This window comes from Pinus tabuliformis, chromosome 4_2 (genome assembly GCF_031772625.1).
Source record: "Pinus tabuliformis cultivar Carrire ecotype Pingquan chromosome 4_2, CPIR1, whole genome shotgun sequence".
Classification (NCBI taxonomy): domain Eukaryota; kingdom Viridiplantae; phylum Streptophyta; class Pinopsida; order Pinales; family Pinaceae; genus Pinus; species Pinus tabuliformis.
The window spans coordinates 492,812,106-492,834,687 of NC_142304.1; the positions used below are offsets into that span (position 1 = coordinate 492,812,106).

At 38.3% G+C, this 22,582-nt stretch overlaps 1 protein-coding gene across 1 annotated transcript in view; it reads right to left on the bottom strand.

Moving 5' to 3' along the window:
* LOC149170123 (disease resistance protein Roq1-like) overlaps positions 1–20,501 on the bottom strand; it is a 72,295-nt gene extending 51,794 nt beyond the window's left edge. Inside the window, exons 1-7 of the mRNA XM_089425454.1 lie at positions 19,993–20,501; positions 18,800–19,898; positions 18,546–18,704; positions 18,142–18,262; positions 17,592–17,784; positions 16,942–17,388; positions 16,517–16,532 (exon numbers count right to left, since the gene is read on the bottom strand). Of these exons, the coding sequence (XP_089281580.1) occupies positions 16,517–16,532; positions 16,942–17,388; positions 17,592–17,784; positions 18,142–18,262; positions 18,546–18,704; positions 18,800–19,898; positions 19,993–20,501 (2,544 nt within the window). The remainder of the gene's footprint in view (positions 1–16,516; positions 16,533–16,941; positions 17,389–17,591; positions 17,785–18,141; positions 18,263–18,545; positions 18,705–18,799; positions 19,899–19,992) is intronic.
* Positions 20,502–22,582: the final 2,081 nt, after the last annotated feature.

Here is a 22,582-nt window from a genome sequence, read left to right on the forward strand (position 1 = left end):
TTGCTCGCAGATAATCCAGAAAAGAAAACAGTTTCTCAATGAAAATCCTCCAACACAGTCATCACTACATATATACACTACATCCAGATCACAGATCCACACTTTAGAAAGAATAAAACCTTTTTTCACAAAAGCACAACATTATAGTATGCAACGTGTGCATTTTTAATTCGATTAAGGTATTACTATGTAAAAAAAATTTAACTTCCGAATTGTGACAATCCGTAGCGTACATGGCTTATATTTTGAAAAAAATAAAAGTTTGAAAAATGGGGACATGTATGACAAGGTTTGTAATAATAAATAAAGAAATTTACCTTGTTATAATAAATAAAGAAATTTGGAAAAGGAGGACATATGTGACAATGCGGACTTTGAAATCAAAGTCAGTCTTTACTTATTTAGTTGAATTCGAACTTGCTCATCCATGATTGAAACCAGTTTCATCCATGTTTAGTTTGAAGATTCCACGCCATTTTCTACTACTGATTAAAGCTCGGTTGAATCTCACACTGTTTAGGCAAGGCCTTGTAGATCCATGATTGAAACCAGTTTCATCCATGTTTAGTTTGAAGATTCCACGCCATTTTCTACTACTGATTAAAGCTCGGTTGAATCTCACACTGTTTAGGCAAGGCCTTGTAGATGCCGAGTTGTCTTTTTAAGGATCATGATATACCATATCATGCAGTTGTATTAAAAGTAGAGCGAGTTAAGAAAGGTTATTGATATGAGTCATGTTAAAGGAAATGGTTTATGCATTCTTAAATATTTCAATATTTCGATATTTGAAATGGTTTAGTCTTTTGTTTTGAATATTTCAAATTTGCAGTTTTGTTTGCAAATTGTTAGAGCCCATTTTGTAATTAATTTAAGAATTAGTCTTAAATAAATTATGGGACAGTTAGACTAAGGAATGTAAATTTGATTTTGCTGGAAAAATATTACAGTTATATGGAGTTTATTAAAATGTCATTTTGACTTACTCCTTTCAGTAAACATTATTTTTCTCTCTGGTTAAGTTTTGGTTATACAACAAAATAATGTCTAGTGATCCATATAATTTTAATTAATTAGAGAATAGCCACAGCATCTTTAATTAAATAAAATTATATATTTTGTTTGATAAGATCACATAAAGTTTATTTAGACATTAAATTGTAATTAATTACACTGAATATAATAAATTTTATCCCACAGGAATCTTTATTATATTTATGTAATTAATTAGGATAAAATTTCATAACCTACCCACAAGAGTTATGAATTAATAAGTTTTATCATAAAGTTTTATTGAATCTGTTTGAATTGAAAATTTAGCCCACAGGCAATTTTCATGTCATTTGATTCAATTCTTTTTAGCATGTTTTACATTGGTCAAACATGAAAGTTCATAAAGTTTTATTGAATCTGTTTGAATTGAAAATTTAGCCCACAGGCAATTTTCATCTCATTTGATTCAATTCTTTTTTAGCATGTTTTACATTGGTAAAACATGAAAGTTCATAAAGTTTTATTGAATCTGTTTGAATTGAAAATTTAGCCCACAGGCAATTTTCATGTCATTTGATTCAATTTTTTTTAGCATGTTTTACATTGGTAAAACATGAAAGTTTATTAAGCCTCAACATAAGCATGTGATTCTTTATTTTGATGCAGTAGTACAACCTGCAAATTTCTCTGAAATTCGTTCTGACATTCCCGAACTTGAGGAAGTAATCTCGTTTGTTTGTTATGAATCTGATATGGTTAATATTAATATTAACACATGGTGGATTGATTCTGGATCAACAATTCACATTTCGAATTCCTTGCAAAGGTTTGCAAAACCTAAGGAAGCCAGTAGGAAGTGAGCAAAGCATCTTATCAGGAAACAAGATGGGCTTGCATGTGGAAGCTATAAGAACATGTTATTTAACTTTAAGTAGTGGCTTTGTTTTGGAGTTAGAAAAGACCTTTTACGTTCCAAGCTTTTCTAGAAACTTGATTTCAGTTTCAAGGCTTGTACCTTTTGGATATTCCTTAAACTTTTCAGAAAAATCTTTCAGTCTATTCTATAAATCTGATTATGTTGGGAATGGTATTTTGTCTAATGGTCTTTACTGCATTAATTTACAAAACAATGTCACATATGATTCAATGCATGTTCACACTGGCACTAAAAGATGTGTTGTTAATGAAGATTCCTCTAAATTATGGCACCGGAGACTAGGTCATATCTCCATAGATAGAATTAAAAGATTGGTAAATGAAAGAATACTTAATACTCTAGATTTTACTGATCTTGAGACTTGTGTGGACTGCATAAAGGGAAAGCAGACCAACAAGTCAAAGAAAGGTGCCAATAGGAGTTCATACATATTAGAAATCATACATACTTACAGATTTTATTGTCCATCTCACAGCACTAGGATTGTGGAATCAAGAAATGCAAAGTTTCTTGAAAATGACTTGATCAGTGGGAGCGATCAAACCAGAAACATAGTTTCTGAGAAAGATCATTCAGAATCTCAACCTTCCAGTTCAAGTGAAAGATTGGTTATTATTCATAGCATCCCTCAAGTACAAACTGGTGTTGAACAATCAATTGTTGAAGTTCCACAAGCTGCTGACGATATTCCAGTAGATCAAGGAGTTCAAGAGTTGCCAAGAACTTTTGAACAACAAGTTGAACCACATACTTCTCAGGAAGATAATGGTACAACATTAAGAAGATCTACTAGACCTAAGAGATCAGCAATTCCTAATGTATGCTCAAGTCTGCACAAGACCTGACATTGCATTTGTTGTGGGAATGTTGGGACGATATCAGAGTGATCCAGGTTTAGACCACTGGAGAGCTGCAAAGAAAGTAATGAGGTACCTTCAAGGGACCAAAGACTACATGCTTATGTATATCCTGTTTTGAGGCTGCTTTACATGGTGTATGGCTTAAGAATTTCATTTCTGGGCTTAGAATTATGGATTCTATCTCTAAGCCATTGAGAATATATTGTGATAATTCAGCTGCTGGTTTTATGGCTAAAAAAGTGGGAGTCGAAATAAACACATCGACATTAAGTATTTAGCTATAAGGGAACGTGTTAAAGAAAAGAAAGTGGTCATTAAGCACATCAGCACTGAGTTAATGATCGCTGATCCTTTAACTAAGGGCATGCCACCGTTTAAATTCAAGGATCATGTATTGAATATGGGACTTGGTTCCATTATGAAGTTTTTCATTGTATGGACAATGATATTTTAATGAAATTCTTAATTATTGTGATGTTTTTTCTCATATTTATGTGCACCTTAAGTTGATTTGAGAAAATTCATTTAAGAAGGACCAAGAATAAACATAAGGTTTATTCATTAAGATATTGTTGCCACATAAATTATAATAAGAATAAATGCATAGTAATACATGGAAGATAATACTCATCATAAGAGGACTTATCGCCATGATTCATGTATCTATTACTTAATACAGATTGTCAATGGTTTTTGAGACATTAAGTTTGGAAGTATGGACCAAGTGGGAGAATGTTAAGCTCCATTGATTTTACACAAAAGCTACCTTGATTTATGGAATTGCAACTTTTCTTAACTTATGGAAACCAACTGTAGTAGTTTCCTTAAGTTAAGAAAATCAACTGCAATTACTAAATTTATAATTGGGAGCTACTAAAGTGGTCCATCACTTTGATCTGATCTCTACCTTGATTTGTGGTTTTTCTAACACATAGCTTTTAGAAGCTTGATGGAAGCTTAGCTATATGTTCATCTGTTTGGTCCCCAAGCTCATACCTCAATCCCCTTCAGTTCTACACCATCTAGTTGAGATAGCAGAGCTCGGAAGTGCCTTCAGACTAGTTGTCTTCTTTCCTTTTTGCATGTGCAGTTGGAGCGTGGTGTTTCAGAAGGAATTTGCATCAACAGTTTCACCAATGGTTGGAGGTAATTTGTATCCCTGGGCATTAAGTTTCAGTGATTCTTTTCAGTTCTTTCCGCATGCAGAATCGATGTTTAAGTTTATTAGTTTTCTAACAACTTCAGCTGGACCATGCACGAAGTTATAACCTGTGGATCAATTTTTTATAATTTTGCAACAGCAGTGAAAATGATAGTTCTATTACCCTGAATCGATTCCTCGTGTCCCCTTAAAACCCTGCAACTCACGGTAACTCATTATAAATCTGAAACTGTTACATATAATTTTGCGATAGCAGTGAAAACGAAAGTTCTATTACCCTGAATAGATTCCTCATGGGTCCCTTGTCTCCTGCAACTCACGGTTGTCCATCATAAATCTAAAACTGTCCGAACCCCTAAATAGAGTTGGATGTTGAGGACTATTTTCAATCCCCAAGCCTGCAATTTCTCTTCAGATCCCTTAAAATCCAGAAATGATTCACAGAAAGCTCTGAACTGGACAAGCCCTCGCACACCGAGATGAAATCGGGAGGTCCAACAAAGACAGAAGAGAAACTTGAGAGAGGAGTTCAATGCTTCTTTTCCTCTCCCATCTGAACCAGAAACTGCTCAATTGAGTATTCATAAGTAGCAAAATAAACATCCTATGAAATAGAATTTCTCGAAAAAGAGGCCATTTCCAGCTAAGAAAATAAACGGCTCCAATGAAGAGCAACAAAAACACCAGCATGGTTACTTGAAGAATAATTATTCGTTACTTCCCTCTCTAATTGAGAGAGAAGCCGAGGGAAGGCTTAACCAGAGTACACCATATTTAAATCCGTGGGAAGTACACACCGCAAACAAAAAATATTGTTTGAAGAAATGGTTATTATAAGTGACAGCGAGCTTTATCTTTATCGCGATCAGCAATTCTGGCCGAAGAAGTGTTGATTATAATTATAGCGAGCTTCAACTTTCTCGTCATTAACAACTCTATGACGACGATAAATTTGTAAATATGGGGATCCCTGAGAACTTTTAAGCCCGTGGATATATGTGAAGATATCCGTGGAGGTAATAACTTTATGGGGTTTTATATTTTGCAAAGTGGCTCTCTATAGAGAGTATGGATATATATGAAAATTCAAAAAGGGTTATAGAATGGTATCAATAATTGGATCCAATGAATATGGACGCTGATAGTTTCATGAGGTGAACTTCTTTCACATACAAGGAACAAAATGATATTGCAGAAAGGTGAGCATTTATCAAAATGGGGTGATAATACATTCAACTTATACAAACTACATTTTTCAGAGTATGGGTGTTGGTGTACATGCACCTAGATTAGTTCTAGTTAACCTAGATTAGTTCCAGTTCACTTATTGCTTGCATGTGGCACATGTACACATTAACATAAGATAAAGCACACTTAGCTTTAGTTAGCTTTAGTTATTGCATGTACAACTAAGCTTAACTTAGTTGCTTTTATGTATTTATTCTAAAACTAATATTGTAGAATCAATTTTCATTCTTTTCTCAATTCTTGCTCGCTTCCTTCCTTCTCTTGCAAGCTTGTTTATTGTTTTGCAGATCTAGATCTGTGTATCTCAAAAATCTTACATGGTATCAGAGCACAAGGATTTGTAATCAGTGCACAAGCAATTTTATTTGCAGGTTCAGAAGATTGAAGCAACAACAAAGAATGGAGTCTAAATTGGAGTTTCCACAATCGGCAATTCTCACTCCATATAATTATTTCGAATGGAAGCCAAAGATTCAAATTCATCTCAGAAGTAGAGGCTTATTTCGAATAACCATGGAAACGAAAGTTGAACCAACATCGGCAATGGAGAAAACAAGATATTTCAATCGCATGGACGAGGCCTTTGGCATCCTATGTTTATCTATTTCTCCGGAACTGCTATTTCATGTTGAATCATGTTCAACTCCAAATGAAGTATGGAAAAAATTGGAAGGATTGTTTGGAAAACAGGATGAAATGCAAGGTCACATTCTCGAAAATGAGTTAAACTCATTAGATCCGAGAAACTTTGAGAACATTCAAGATTTTTTCACAAGGTATAAAGCCTTGTTGGTTCAGCTGAAAGGATGCGGGATCGACAAATCCAAGCAAGAAAATCAGTTGATTCTTTCCATTTTATCAAAACTTGGTCCAGAGTATGCAGTATTCGTCTCTACATTCCACACAGTCAGATCTGCAACTGGTGCAGCTTGGAAGATGCCCTCACTAGATTCTTTTATTCAGTCTTTGATGCATGAGCAAGATAAGCTCATCAAAATGGGCACACTTAAAAATTCCAAAGCACATGCACTTACTGTGCATGCAAAAGGAAAGCAAATTCCAAAGACCATCAGAAAGGAAAAGGGAAGAAGGATCCTGATCCAAGAAAGGGAGGACATCCCAAACCCCCTGATGGATCATCTGGCTCAAAGGAAAGGAAAGGAACGAAAGGGAAATCAATGTGCAATTATTGCCACCGTGATTTTCATCCTGAATCTGCATGCATGAAGAAGACTATAGATCTTATGGCGCAGACACTCCAGCAACACAATCTTGGAGACCACATTCCTGAGAATGCTAAGAAGTCTGGAGAAAAAGCACCAGATCCAAGAGGTAATGGGCATGCTTTGATTGCTCTTCATTCTGCACCACAAGAATGGATAATCGATTCAGGAGCTTCACATCATATGGCTTCTTCAAAGGAATCCTTTTCTTCTCTACATGCATACTCAGGTCCTCCCATTCTCATGGGGGATAATTCTGCAGTTGCAGCAACTGGACAAGGAAGAGTGCAATTCGAAGATGGAAGTTTTGAAAATGTCTTGCATATTCCAAGGCTTTCTGTGAATCTTCTCTCAGTGTATCAGATGACACACACAGGCAGTGGAAGGAAAGTGGAATTTACCCCAGATTCCATGAGCATTTATGACATGCAAACCAATTTGAAGATTGCATCTGGCAAGGTAAATGATCAATCTCGTCTGTATACATTTTCTGATTTTGTTCCTCAATCAGATTCTATTTTGCTACTTACGCATGCAAATGAAGAAAGTAGGATTTGGCACGAGAGATTTGGGCACATGAATTTCAGATATATGCAACAGTTTAGTAAGCAAGGGATGGTCAAAGGATTGCCAACCATTGAATTTTCAGATGGTGTTTGTAATGGATGTGCTCTTGGAAAGCATCCACAAGAAAAATTCGAGAAGGGGCATGCATGGAGAGCCTCTTCACCTTTGGAACTTGTACACAGTGATCTCATGGGTCCATTTTCGGTGCTTTCAATGAGAAAAGCAAGATATGTGTTGTCATTTATAGATGATTACACGAGATTCACTTGGGTTTACTTCTTGAAACTCAAGTCTGAAGTTTTTCAACATCTAAATATTTTCAAAGTGCATGCGGAAAATCAGTCTGGAAAACGCATCAAAATACTCCGCACAGATAATGGGACGGAATATGTCAACAAAGATATCAAGAATCTTTGTGATGAAGCAGGCATACAGTTCCTTACACTCCACAGCAAAATGGCGTGGCTGAAAGGAAAAATCGATCTTTGAAAGAGATGGCTAATTGCATGTTGCATGCAAGATCTCTTCCGTCGAAATTGTGGGCTGAAGCTATTAATTGTGCCTCATACATCCAGAACAGATCTCCTCATAAATCTGTTACTGGAAAAACACCTTTTGAGGCTTGGACTGGCATGCAACCTGAAGTTAGTCATTTCCGCATTTTTGGATCTCGAGCATGGGCCCGCATTCCTCTAGAGAAGAGAAAGGCTTTGGAGCCTCAAAGCAAAGCATGCATGTTTGTTGGATATTCTGATGAAGTGAAAGGGTACATATTGCTTGATATCCACACTAGAGAGCTCTTTATTGAAAGGAGTGTAAAGTTTGACGAAGATATTTCGCATGCACCAGTAGATGAACTTGTTACCAAATTTTCATCACCACTCATTGATGAGTATGTAGATGAAACTTCAGACCAGCATTCTGATGAAGATGAGTCTTTTCCTGTGACCCCTGTTAGACCACAAGTTGTTGAACATCGAGATCATACTTCTGCATGTAGTTCGGAAGATTCTCGACCACCTTCAACACAAAAATGGCGCAGCATGAGTGATATCCTTGATGATCCTGCCTCTATCCCTCTGTTTGAGGAAGATTCGCAAGCACTCTTAGCTATGGAGCCATCCATGCCCATGCATGCTTATATGATGCATGGATCTAATCCACAAACTTATGCAGAAGCAAATGGGCATCCTGAATGGGAAGCCACCATGGATGAGGAATATAACTCTCTCATTAAGAACCAGACTTGGGATTTGGTTCCGCTACCTCAAATCGCAAACTTGTGAGATGCAAGTGGGTTTACCGGACCAAGAAAGCATCAAATGGCCAAGTTAGTCGATATAAGGCACGATTGGTAGCAAAAGGTTTTCAGCAAGTACATGGTGTTGACTATGATGAGACTTTTGCTCCAGTGGCAAAAATGGATTCCATTCGGCTAGCTCTCTCCATTGCAGCAGCAAGAGGATGGGAGGTGCATCATATGGATGTGAAGAATGCCTTTCTTCATGGTGATCTCGAGGAGGAAATCTACATGGAACAGCCACCGGGATACATGCAGAATTCATCTCTGGTATGCAAACTAAAGAAGTCTCTCTATGGCCTCAAGCAGGCACCTAGAGCATGGTATGCAAAGATGGATTCTTATTTGTTATCTCAAAATTTTGTACACTGCAAATCTGATTCCAATGTTTATTTTCTGAAGAAAATTGACTCCTTGTTGATCATAGTACTCTACGTAGATGATCTTTTGATAACGGGTAGTTCAGCTTCTGTCATTACTAACATCAAAACTGCATTGCATAAGCGGTTTTCTATGACAGACATGGGCTTGCTAAATTTCTTCCTTGGACTAGAGATCCATCAGCGTGATTCTGGCATTACCATTTCTCAACCAAAATATGCCAGAGATCTTTTGGCACGATTTCACATGAGTGACTGCAAGCCAGCAGCCACACCTTTCTTATCAGGGATAAAGCTTGAGAATGGAAAAGACACACCATTGGTTGATTGCACATTGTATCGCCAGCTTGTGGGAAGTCTTCTTTATCTCACTCACTCCCGTCCTGATCTCTCCTATGCTGTCGGAGCAGTTTCCAGATACATGCAGGAGCCACATGAGTTACACTGGAATGCTGCAAAGCGCATCCTTCGATATGTCCAGGGGACAATCACCTATGGGATTCATTATGCAGACAATTGTTCTTTGAATCTCATCGGGTTCACAGATTCAGACTAGGCTGGCGACACCATTGATCGCAAGTCTACTTCCGGTTATGTACTTAGTTTGGGATCTGGCCCAATTTGTTGGTCAAGTAAGAAGCAGGCTACCATTGCTTTATCATCAGCAAAGGCCGAGTATAGAGGAGCAGTCAATGCCACTATTCAGGCAATTTGGCTACAACATTTCCTATCTGAGCTTGGGATTAGTGTCCATCATCCAATTGTCATCTGGTGCGATAATCAAAGTACGCTAAAGTTTTGTAGAGATCCAGTGCAGCAGCAACGTACCAAACACATCGAGATCCACATGCACTTCATTAGAGAACTCATTCATGATGGGATCATCGATCTTCAGTACTGTCGTAGTTCCGAGAAGATTGCTGACATCTTCACCAATACTTTCACTGAGCAGAAGTTTCGATTCCTGCGAGATCGTCTCGGGGTGAAGGACACGACTGCCTAGCAGTTGTCTTTTCTCTACTTTTGCATTATATTTTGAGGGGGGGTTTTCTTCCCACTGGGTTTTCCCTCTTTCCTCCTTTTTATGCATTGTATATGGGTACCTAAAATGGTCGTGTTGCTGGGATTCATTCATTTTGCATCACACTCACCTAAGTTATGCTTAAGGGGGGGTGTTGGTGTACATGCACCTAGATTAGCTCCAGTTAACCTAGATTAGCTCCAGTTAACTTATTGCTTGCATGTGGCACATGTACACATTAACATAAGATAAATCACACTTAGCTTTAGTTAGCTTTAGTTATTGCATGTACAACTAAGCTTAACTTAGTTGCTTTTATGTATTTATTCTAAAACTAATATTGTAGAATCAATTTCCATTCTTTTCTCAATTCTTGCTCTCTTCATTCCTTCTCTTGCAAGCTTGTTTATTGTTTTTCAGATCTAGATCTGTGTATCTCAAAAATCTTACAATGGGGAACTTCCCATTTACATAAACTTCTTCTATTTTTGAAGTGGGACATCGGTTTTTTCACTATGTTATATATGTTAGTCATTTTCTGGAACATAACACTTTAGGTTTCTATATGTTACATTTCAAATACTTAGTGAGATAGGAAGTTTCAATGCCTTTTCCAAACATACAATCCATGGCCGTTTGGACTTAACCACGAGATAAGTTCTATGTCGCACGTTTAACATCGTTCAGTAGAGTTCAAAAAATACAAACACCAAGGAATTATTCATTAAAAAAATTCAAATTAGCACACAGATTAAATAATCATTAATTAATTAATTGCAAAACCATGCAAGGCACATAAAATAGCCAGATACATGACCTGTCTTGAGCGCCGTAGCCAAGCAGGATTATTACAAGTAAATGTTATAAGCAAAAGAGCCATACACATAACCTGTTGTGACCTCCATGGCCATGAAAATGCCTGGAATGAAGATGCTTGGAGGAGGTATGTTAATCTTAGTGGCAACTGTTCATCACACTGCAGTTTGGGACATTTAGTGTGTTGGGAATTTTTCTGTCAAAATCCTAAAAAAAAACAACCAAACTGAACAGAGCAGAACAATGCTCTATTTTGAACACACACAGGATCTTAGCACAGGGAAGCTTTAAAATTTCTTTGAGCAGACAGAGTTTTCACACACCACACATTTCTATTCATTAATAAAAGTAACTGTTGTTACAAATTTCTTCCTCTCTCTCAGAGGGATTCACCACGAACATTTGAGTTCCACACAAAAAACTACTCTGTCTCTCCTGAGAAATACTTTGTCTCAGTTTTTTAAATTGACACACTGCTGTGAAGAATTACATACATTGATTTTTCTCACGCTGCTGCGTGTTCTTTTTTTTCATATTCAGAACTATACATGCGCACTGCTGTGCATTACAATTCTCTTACATGGGCGCTGCTGCGTCTCCCCTCTTCACTCTCCTCACTTACCAAAAAAAACATTACACAATATATATATGACAACAAAAGGACTTACATACGTTTTCACTTGCCAAGCTGCCGTAAAATAAAAAACAATAAAATTAAATGATTTTACCAGCTTTTACTTGTGCCCATACTAGCTTTTACTTGTGCCCATACTCCCGCTGAAATAAAATTAAAAACTTCACCAAAACTTACCAACCCACAGTAAATAGCATTTACTGTTTTACTGACATTTACTGGCGGTAAGTAAAAACTTTTACTTCACGTAAAATTTCATTTAATGCTGGCCTATACTTCACCCATTGACTTCATTTAAATCGCATCGCAGAATCCCATTTGGTCGGAACACAAAATTGGGGCACACACATATGATGCGATCTGCGATATGCGATCGGATCGCATCGCACCATCGCAATCGCCAGAAAACACAACACATATCGGAGGGTGACAAGGTGAGTTGCGATTTGCGATATGCGATAGATCGCATCGCAAATAAAATAAACTTGCAGTTGAAATTATATTTCAACACTCCCCTTTAATTTCAACTGTTGGGTTATCAATCATACCCAGACGCTTCCTTAAAGATTCAAAGTTCTTCTGATCCAGTGGCTTGGTCAGAATATCCGCAACCTGTTCCTGAGTGCTACAATGTTGTAAAACAATTTCTCCGTTGTTCACCAATTCTCTGATGTAGTGAAACCTTGTATCAATGTGTTTCGTTCGCTTGTGAAACACAGAATTCTTGGACAATGCAATAGCTGAGCTATTGTCACAGAAAATCACTGTTGTTGTTGCCTGCTCTTGGCCTAAGCTCCTCAACGTTCTTCTCATCCAAACTGCTTGACATGCTGCTGCTGTAGCTGCCACATATTCAGCCTATGCTGTAGATAATGCTACAATGGACTGCTTCTTAGAAGCCTATGAAATGGCTCCTGAACCCATATGAAAAACATAACCGGAAGTGCTTTTCCGATCATCTACACTTCCAGCCCAATCACTATCAGTGTATCCAATTAAATCTGAACTTTCTGAGACACTATATAATATGGCAAACTTTTTGGTACCTTTGACATACCTTAAAATTCTTTTTGCTGCCTGCCAATGTGCCTCTTTTGGCCTCTCCATGAATCTGGAAATCAAACTAACAGCATGCATTATATCCAGCCTAGTTGCAGTTAAATACATAAGGCTGCCAACTATGCTCTTGTACAAGCTAGGATCAAAATCCTTGCTGCTGTCCTCCTTGCTGAGTTTTAATCCCATTACCGTGGGAGTGTTTGCTGCTTTGCATTCTTGCATATTAAATCTGCTCAATACTTCATTTACATATCTTGCTTGAGAGATAAAAATCCCATTTTCATTTTGATCTACTTCTATTCCTAAGAAGTATCTCAGCAAACCCATGTCAGTCATCTCAAATTCCTCTTTCATGACTGATTTAAAGTTTTCAATGAGGTAGTCATCATTACCTGTAAAAATCACATCATCAACATACAAGACAACAATTAAAATCTTGCCATCCTTTTCTTTGATGTAGACTGTGGGTTCTCCCTCACATTTGTCAAATTCATTTTCCAGCAGATAGGAGTCTATTCTACTGTACCACGCTCTTGGCACTTGCTTCAGCCCATAAAGAGCTTTCTTCAATCTGCACACTTTGTGCTCTTGGCCTTTCTTCTCATAGCCTAGAGGTTGTTCAATGTAAACCTCTTCCATTAACACTCCATTTAGGAATGCCGACTTCACATCCATTTGGTAAACTTTCCATTTGTTTTGTGCTGCTATGGACAACACTGCTCTCACGGTTTCCATTCTTGCAACCGGTGCGAAAGTCTCCTCATAATCTCTCCCATATTGCTGCTTGTATCCCTTGACAACCAGTCTTGCCTTGTGCCTTTCAATTTTGCCTTCAGCATTGCACTTGGTCTTATAGACCCATTTGACTCCAATAACTTCTTTACCTTTTGGTAGCTCAACCAAATCCCATGTCTTGTTTCTTTCTATGGCATTCATCTCCTCATCCATAGCTTCTATCCATTTCTTATCTTTAATATCATCTTCGAAATGAATAGGATCATCAACATGACAATACAAGGCAAATAAGGAATTCATTCCTTCATTATAAATGTCACTTAAATTTCTAAACTTCTTACCTCTTTCACTTGGTGTGCAAGTGCTTGAAGATGCACTTGAATTTCCTCCTTGTGGTGTGCTTGGAGAAGCACTCTCATTTCTCCTCAAGGGTGTTCCTTGCTGTCCTTGTGTTGGCGTTGCTGTTTGGGGATGTATTTCTACCATTTCCTCATCATCTTCATCATGAGACAAACAATTTTTAACATTAACTGTTTTCTCTATGCTTCCATCCCAAGCTTCCTCCTCAATGAACTGAACATCTCTGCGAACAAAGAATTTCTTGGTGGATGGGATATACAACCTGTAAGCCTTGGATTCCTCACTGTATCCGATGAAGATACATTTCTCCCCTTTGCTGTCCAACTTCCTCCTTAGCTGATCAGGAATGTGTGCATAGGCCACACATCCAAAAACTTTCATGTGAGTGACTCCTTGCTTTCTACCACTCCATGCCTCTTCAGGCACTTTGTTCATCACAACTTTTGTAGGACACCTATTCAAGATATATACTGCACAATTTATGGCTTCAGCCCAATAATCATTTGGCAAATGCTTTGCCTTCAACATGCTCCTTTCCATATCCATAATGGTCCTGTTCTTCCTTTCAGCAACTCCATTTTGTTGTGGGGTGTACCTTGCTGTGAATTGCTTGTGAATTCCATTTTCTCTGCAAAAACATAAAAATTCTTTGGAGATATACTCACCTCCTCTGTCTGTTCTCAAGACTTTAATACGCAGCCCACTTTGATTTTCCACAAGTGCTTTGAAATTTCGGAATTTTTCAAACACTTCCGATTTGTTCTTCAAGAAATAAACCCAAGTTTTTCTTGTAAAATCATCAATAAATGTTAGAAAATATTGGCTGCCTGCTAAAGATGGGGTTTGCATTGGTCCACATAAATCTGAGTGGACAATCTCTAAGGGTGCTTTTGCCCTTATGCTTTTCCCTGATGGAAAACTTTCTCTGTGTTGTTTTCCCAATATGCAGCCTTCACAAAGGCTGTCCGGTTTCTCTATCAATGGTAATCCTCTTACCATTCCTTTTCTGCTCAACAGGTTAAGACCTCCAAAGTTGAGATGTCCAAATCTCAAGTGCCACAACCAATTTTCATCCTTTGGCACACTTTGGAGAGCCTCTTGGGAAACTGCTGCAATTACTTCTTTGTTTTTCAAATCTGCTCTTATTCTGAGAGGGAACATTCTGTTCCTCGTCATCCTCACTTCAGCAATGCATCGCTTGCTGGGTGGAATATCCATGATGGTGCATACATCATTCTCAAAGAAAACATTGTAACCCTTTTGAACAAGCTGTCCAATACTTAAGAGGTTACATCTCATTCCAGGAACATAATAGACATCTGCTATGGTTTTCTTTTCACCTTGCTTTGTAAATATTTTAACTTCTCCTTTTCCCATAACAGAAATTTTGCTATCAGTCCCAAGCGTGACTTGTGACTTCACACTTTGATCTAAAGCAGAAAACAAAGATATGTTTCCTGTCATATGGTTGCTGCAACCGGAGTCTAGAAACCATATATCTTCACTATTTGTTTCAGCCATGTTACAAGCTAACAAAACATTATCTTGGTTGCCATTTTCTCTAGTGATATTTGCACTAGATCTATTACTCATGTCATGCTGCTTCTTTTTACATTCACTGGCATAATGCCCATATTTTTTACAATAATAACATTGGACATTGGGTTTTTCATACCTTTGTCCTTGAGCATGATGTTGTCCACTTTGTTGGCTGCTGCCTTGACCTTGGTTCTGATTTGGATCGTTGCTTCTTCCTTGAGCATTCGTTGGACTGTTCCTTCCACCTCTGTTTTGGCTTCTGCCTCTTCCTCTCTTGTTTCCTCTGCCTTGACCTCTTCCTCTTCCAAAGGACATCTGGGTCTTAAAGGCTTGCTCTAGAGATGAGTTTTCATTTCTACTCAACCTCTGCTCATGTGTAATCAGTGATGCACGAAGTTCATCAACTGAAAAGTTTGAGAGATCCTTTGTCTCTTCTATGGTGGTGACAATCACATGGAACCTTGAAGGTAGGTACCTCAATAGTTTCTCCACAATCCTCCTTTCTTCAATTATCTCTCCATGAGATCTTATTTGTGTGACCAGGCCAATTACTTGAGTGAAGAATGAGTCAATATTGTCTGACTCTTTCATGTTCATATTCTCAAAATCTTTCTTCAGCAACTGTAGCTTTGCTGTCTTCACTTTCTCCATGCCTTGATAGGCCGTTTTAAGAGTTTGCCATGCTTCTTTGGATGTCTTAGCTGCTGCTAACCTTGGAAACATGCTTCCATGCACTGCTTGATACAAGAAGAAGAGGGCTTTTGAGTCCTTCTTCTTGTGGCTCTTTAACAGATCCTTCTCTCCCTGAGTTAATGCATTAAACTCATTTTCATCTGCTGGTTGTTCAAAACCATCCTCAACTATTTCCCATAAGTCTTGGGAAGCAAACAAGGCTTTCATTGTTATTGCCCAATAGTCATAGTTTTTACCATCAAATAATGGGAGCTGCATACCCATGCTATTGCTGGTGCTGGTGCCAGCCATTTTTGCACTCTTAACTATGCTTCAAATACTTCACTGTGTATTTAAAATAACAGACTGTCTTCAACAGCAACACAAAGAAAACTTGAGAAATACCTTGGATTCTTTTGCCTGAGTCTTCACACTGCTGGAGAAGTTGCTGCAATAAGAATCCTTCCTTCAGCTTCTTTGAACCCTTCAAAGAGCCTGGACTAGCTCTGATACCACTGTTGGGAATTTTTCTGTCAAAATCCCAAAAACAAACAACCAAACTGAACAGAGCAGAACAATGCTCTATTTTGAACACACACAGGATCTTAGCACAGGGAAGCTTTAAAATTTCTTTGAGCAGACAGAGTTTTCACACACCACACATTTCTATTCATTAATAAAAGCAACTGCTGTTACAAATTTCTTCCTCTCTCTCAGAGGGATTCACCACGAACATTTGAGTTCCACACAAAAAACTACTCTGTCTCTCCTGAGAAATACTCTGTCTCAGTTTTTTAAATTGACACACTGCTGTGAAGAATTACATACATTGATTTTTCTCACGCTGCTGCGTGTTCTTTTTTTTCATATTCAGAACTATACATGCGCATTGCTGTGCATTACAATTCTCTTACATGGGCGCTGCTGCGTCTCCCCTCTTCACTCTCCTCACTTACCAAAAAAAACATTATACAATATATATATATATGACAACAAAAGGACTTACATACGTTTTCACTTGCCAAGCTGCCGTAAAATAAAAAACAATAAAATTAAATGATTTTACCAGCTTTTACTTGTGCCCATACTCCCGCTGAAATAAAATTAAAAACTTCACCAAAACTTACCAACCCACAGTAAATAGCATTTACTGTTTTACTGACATTTACTGGCGGTAAGTAAAAACTTTTACTTCACGTAAAATTTCATTTAATGCTGGCCTATACTTCACCCATTGACTTCATTTAAATCGCATCGCAGAATCCCATTTGGTCGGAAAACAAAATTGGGGCACATACATATGATGCGTTCTGCGATATGCGATCGGATCGCATCGCACCATCGCAATCGCCAGAAAACACAACACATATCGGAGGGTGACAAGGTGAGCTGCGATTTGCGATATGCGATAGATCGCATCGCAAATAAAATAAACTTGCAGTTGAAATTATAATTCAACATAGTGGCCTTGAACATCTCCAGAGAACCCAAATGCTCCACACCTCGAAGTTCTTCTAACTCTAAGCACTCGGAAACATCAAGCACTCGAAGCTTTTCGAGCTGCGCAAACCCCCGTATGATCTTCAGTTTAACACATCCACATGCATCCAATGCCCCCAGCGATACCAATGTTTCAATACTCGGCATCTCCTCCAATTCTGTGCACTGACTGATGTCCAGCATTTGAAGTTTTGTAAGACTACCAAGCCCTTCTATTTTTCTCAAATTATGACAAAGTTTCAGTTGCAGTGTTATGAGAGTATTTGGCAATGTTCCAACCACCACCAGATCATTACAAGACTCAACGAGGAGATGCTGAAGCCTGGGAACTGATACCTCTGGTATTTCTCTGTTGATCTGGAGGGGAGGCCGAGGCATGTACCTGTCAATGGAGGAATCCAGATTACTCAATATTTTGATCCCTTTCGACGGTCATGATTTTTTTGTTTCTCTGTTGATCCGGACTGGGAGCCGAGGCATGTACCTGTCAATGTAAGAGTCCAAATTATTCAATATTCCTTTGCCTTTCGACTGTCTTAATATTTCTGTTTCTCCTTCAAGCCTTTTGAAGGACAGTTCACTGACCCCACAATCATAAACACCACCCGATTCAACAGTTTAATAGAATCCGACAAATATTTCAAGGCTTTGCAATGTTGGAGCATCAATTCCTTCAAGTTCGTTAGGTTACCCAACGAAGACGGCAGCATTTCCAGGCAAGGGCATTCTATAACGAGAAATTCCAAATCCATGAGATTTCCAATGGCACCTGGCAATTCTATGAAGTGTGTACCCAAGAAATATAAGTTCTGCAGGGACCGTTGACGGCCGACTTGGGGAGGCAAGGTTTTAATTTTTGGACAATAAGAAATATCTATGTATTCAAGCGTGTTGATATCATCAAGTGTGTCGCTTGACATAGTTAAATTATAGCAATAACTCAAATCAAGATATTTAAGCTAAATTAATTCAGCGAAGGACTTTGGAAGGGTCCGCAAGTAGTAGGAGTGAGACAGATTGATATGTTGGAGATTAATTAAATCTCCGAAGGAATATGGAAGAAATTTTATTTTTGAGCAATTTGTTAACTCAAAGCGTTTCAAGGACGATAGTTGACAAATTTCGTTTGGCAAACTTTCTAGATCACTCGTCTGATAGTCTAGGACAATCACTTCTAGCTCCTTCAATAGCCCTATGGACTCTGGTAATTCTAAGAGAGGAGCAACAATAACTAACTCGCGCAACTGCACAGGTGCCTGCAAAACGTTCACGGTTTCAACAATAAGAAAGATTTTGACAACTCTGTTCCACAAAACACATCAAATTTGTTGGAGACCATGTGATACTAAATCAATAGCTAATAAACCCAAAAACTTTAACTCCACAAATTTGTATTACCTTAGACTCGTTTTGCCACTATGTTTTCAAAAAACTGCCTATCACATGTAAAACCCTTAAATTTTCCATTGGGATCCAGGGAGGCAGGAAACTTGTAGGACAATTCGACCAACGAAGCCATATGAGCTTTGCTGACTGCACTTTATTCAAAATGGGCTCCAACCGACGATCCTCGGTATCAAGAAGTTGCAACTCCCTGATAACAGCATGTCGTTGATTACTCCTCGGTCTAAGTTGATCTTTGAAACTTTCGCGCGTAGACATACCAAGCATCTGAATTCCCCTCACTTTGCTGGTATCCTGTTCATTATTATTGAAAATTGATGAGGAATTTATAAAACTGAGCACAAAATTTTATTGAATATTCTATACAGTATTGAATGATGAGTACTTACAGATGAATATTGCTGCAACAAATCAGCGATGCTCTGTGTGCTCTGTGCGTTACGCCAAAAGCGACGCGGAGATGTTGAAACCTCTGCAATTTGTCTCCCCAGATCTACAAGGCAATCGTGCATATGTATATCTCCACTGTGCACCTCTACGAGGCATTTGTTCTCTATATTTCGAAAACCCAAATAACCATGCCAGTTTGATCCCTCCCATATCCTTATCGCCATATCCTTTTTTTCTCCCACGAGAAAACAAGCAATATCTAAAAATATCTGTTTTTCTTCCGGACTGAGTGCCTCATAACTTATTTGAAGTACTTGAGATATATCATCAGGGAGTATCTTTCGAAGTACATCCAATTGTTGATACCAGTAAGTTATGTCATGGTTTCCACAAAGATGTGCCCCCAACACTTTCAGAGCTAAAGGAAATCCACCACAGGCTTCTAAAAACTTCTTTACCAGATCTTCAAATTCTGGCAGTGGATGGGACCCATTGAAGGCATGGGAGCAAAAGAGCTCTCGGGAGTATTGTTTATCAAGACCACTTAGCACATAAATTACTTTCACTCTTGAGCTTCTGAGAACTTGTTTATCTCTAGAGGTAGTCAATATCAAGCTATCTGGGTGGAGAAGATGTCGTGCAGGCAACAGTGCATCCAACTGATCCTGACAATTTACATCATCTAAAATAATTATGGCATGAAGATCCGGGAGTCTTTTCTTGAGCGTCTCTATTCCTTTATGGACACTGGATATATACTCATCTGATTCAACTAAGTTCCTCAGAAGTTCTCTCTGCAAAAAATTCAATCCTTTGGCTTCATTTTCTCTAACATTGGATAAAAAGCAGGATTTATCGTAATCTGAACGTTTCCTATTGAAAAGTTCTTTTGCCAGAGTGGTTTTTCCTAGGCCACCCAACCCTACGATCCCAACGATCTGAGGTTCCCCGCTCTGCTTCTGCTGCAATGAAACTTTGTTTTCAAAATCTGTAACCTTGTCATCCAAGCCCGTTGGATACTTAGCTACGTTCAGAAGTGGTTTTTTCACCTTTCGCAACACACGTTCAGCAACTTGGTCGAGCAGTTCCCCCACGTCCCTGGTTAACATTAGCAGAAAAGTAAATATTAGTGAGAAATGCGTCAATCAAAACTAAAATAATAAAATAGGGAGAGCGAAGGTTGGGTTCTGACCCATTACACGCTTCCAACTCGAAACCACTAATATTTGTAACTTTAGAAAGAGCAGTTCCCAACTTCTCAATAGCTGTGGTGTCGTATCGCAACGTATGGTTCTGAAAAGCATGAGCGCATCTTCCTTTAGTCCGCCTAAGCTCAGCGGGCTTTACATCATAAAACACGAGAATAATTTTACCCTTGGACTCCCACATGAGGACGAGTTCGTCCAAACACCAACTTGATTCGGCATATCCACCAGAAAGGATTGCCACATGGACGGAGGCAGTTGTAATGGCATCTTTTATTTGATGAGTAATACTGTCTCCATGTTCCAATTCCCGCTGGTCCAGAAAGATTCTCAACCCACCTGAAAGAAGGCGACGGTAGAGAAGGCTCGCGAATACCTTTTTAGTGTCCGGTCCGCGGTGATTAATAAATATATCAAAGTCGTGGCAACTGCTGCTACTCAGACCTGCCCGGGTGGAGGTGGACGCGGACACGGTAGCGGAGTAGGAAACGTCCATAGCAGTTGCACAGTGAGGAGAAGTAGCAGAAGGCTGATTTTAATCTTTAATTTCAATTTGAAGGCAGTGTTTGAGTGATGGAAATGCAGCTGATGGGCATAAAATCGGGAATCGCACAATGGAAATAAAAACGGTGTGGATGGGGAAATTGTTAGATGGTCGATATAAATTGCTATGGAGGAGATAATTTAGGGTACCTAGAGGCGTGGAGAAATTGTCAAAAACATTATAATGAGAAATGCCACTGGTGCTCTGAGAGATACACAACGATCAAAACCTTGGAACATAAGGTGAATATGCAGATGACAGAGATATATGGAGAATAAACCCTCCGACCCTCGATAATGTAAAGCTCCCTGCACCCTATACGTCGATTATGTTTCAACTCCTTTTCTGTAGAGCACATCAACATTATTTTTTTGAAGAAGAATCAGCCCCACCAAGGCAAAAATTATGCTGCCCACTAGCATATTGAATGGATAACAGCCTGGCGCCCATACATACATAAGTACAGCGACAACGACAAATGCTTACCGCGTGCGTCAAAGAAAAAGAAAAATAATAATATAGAATCGGGAAAACGACAAGATGCTTACAGCGTGCGTAAAAGAAAAAGAAATAATAATATAGATGTAAAATATTATAACAACGATTCTATATGCGGAAAACATTGAAAGAATCGTTTTAATGCCTAGAAAATAAATTACCTCCAGTCATTAGTGATGTTTTTGATGCAAACCACAGTCCACTTGCTTCTTTACTTCAGCACTCCAGCTTCAATCCAAACAAAAGAAAAGAATACATAAAATTTGAAGGCACTTCCAAGCTATGCTCTCTCAGTTAGATGGTGTAAAAAACTGAAAAGGATTGAGATGCAAGCTTGGGGACCAAACAGATAAATTTATAGCCAAGCTTCCATCAAGCTTCTGATGGCTATATGTCAGGTGTTAGATCAAGGTAGAGAACTCCAGATGGAGTAATGGACCACTTCAGAAGCTCCAACAAGAAAATTAATTAACTGCAGTTGATTTCCTTAATTTAGGAAATTATTGCAGTTGGTTTCCAGAAATTAAGGAAATACTGCAGTTTAGTTCCATAATTGTAGGCAGCATTTGTTAAAGAAATAAATGGAGCTTAACATTCTCCCACTTGGTCCATACTCCCAAAATTAATGTCTCAACTTAAAACCCATTGATAATCTGTATTAAGTAATAGATACATGAATCATGGCGATAAGTCCTCTAATAACGAGTATTATCTTCCATGTATTACTATGTATTTATTCTTATTATAATTTATGTGGCAACAATTTCTTAATAAATAAACCTTATGTTTATTCTTGGTCCTTCTTAAATGAATTTTCTCAAATCAACTTAAAGTGCACATAAATATGAGAAAAAACATCACAATAATTAAGAATTTCATTAAAATAACATTGTCCATACAATGAGAAACTACATAATGGAACCAAGTCCCATATTCATTACATGATCCTTGAATTTAAACGGTGGCATGCCCTTAGTCAAAGGATCAGCGATCATCAACTCAGTGCTGACGTGCTCAATGAACACTTTCTTTTCTTTAACACGTTCCCTTATAGCTCAATACTTAATGTCGATGTGTTTATTTCGACTCCCACTTTTGTTGTTTTTAGCCATAAAAACAGCAGCTGAATTATCACAATAGATTCTCAATGGCTTAGAGATAGAATCCATAATTCTAAGCCCAGAAATGAAACTCCTAAGCCATACACCATGTAAAGTAGCCTCAAAACAGGAGACGAACTCGGCTTCCATAGTGGAAGTGGCAATCAAGGTCTGCTTGGCACTCCTCCATGATACAGCTCCACCGCCCATCATAAAAATGTAACCTGATGTTAATTTACGTGAATCAACACATCCAGCAAAGTCAGAATCTGAGTAGCCAATTACTTCCAAGTTGTCCATCCGTCTATACATAAGCATGTAGTCTTTGGTTCCTTGAAGGTACCTCATTACTTTCTTTGCAGCTCTCCAGTGGTCTAAACCTGGATCACTCTGATATCGTCCCAACATTCCCACAACAAATGCAATGTCAGGTCT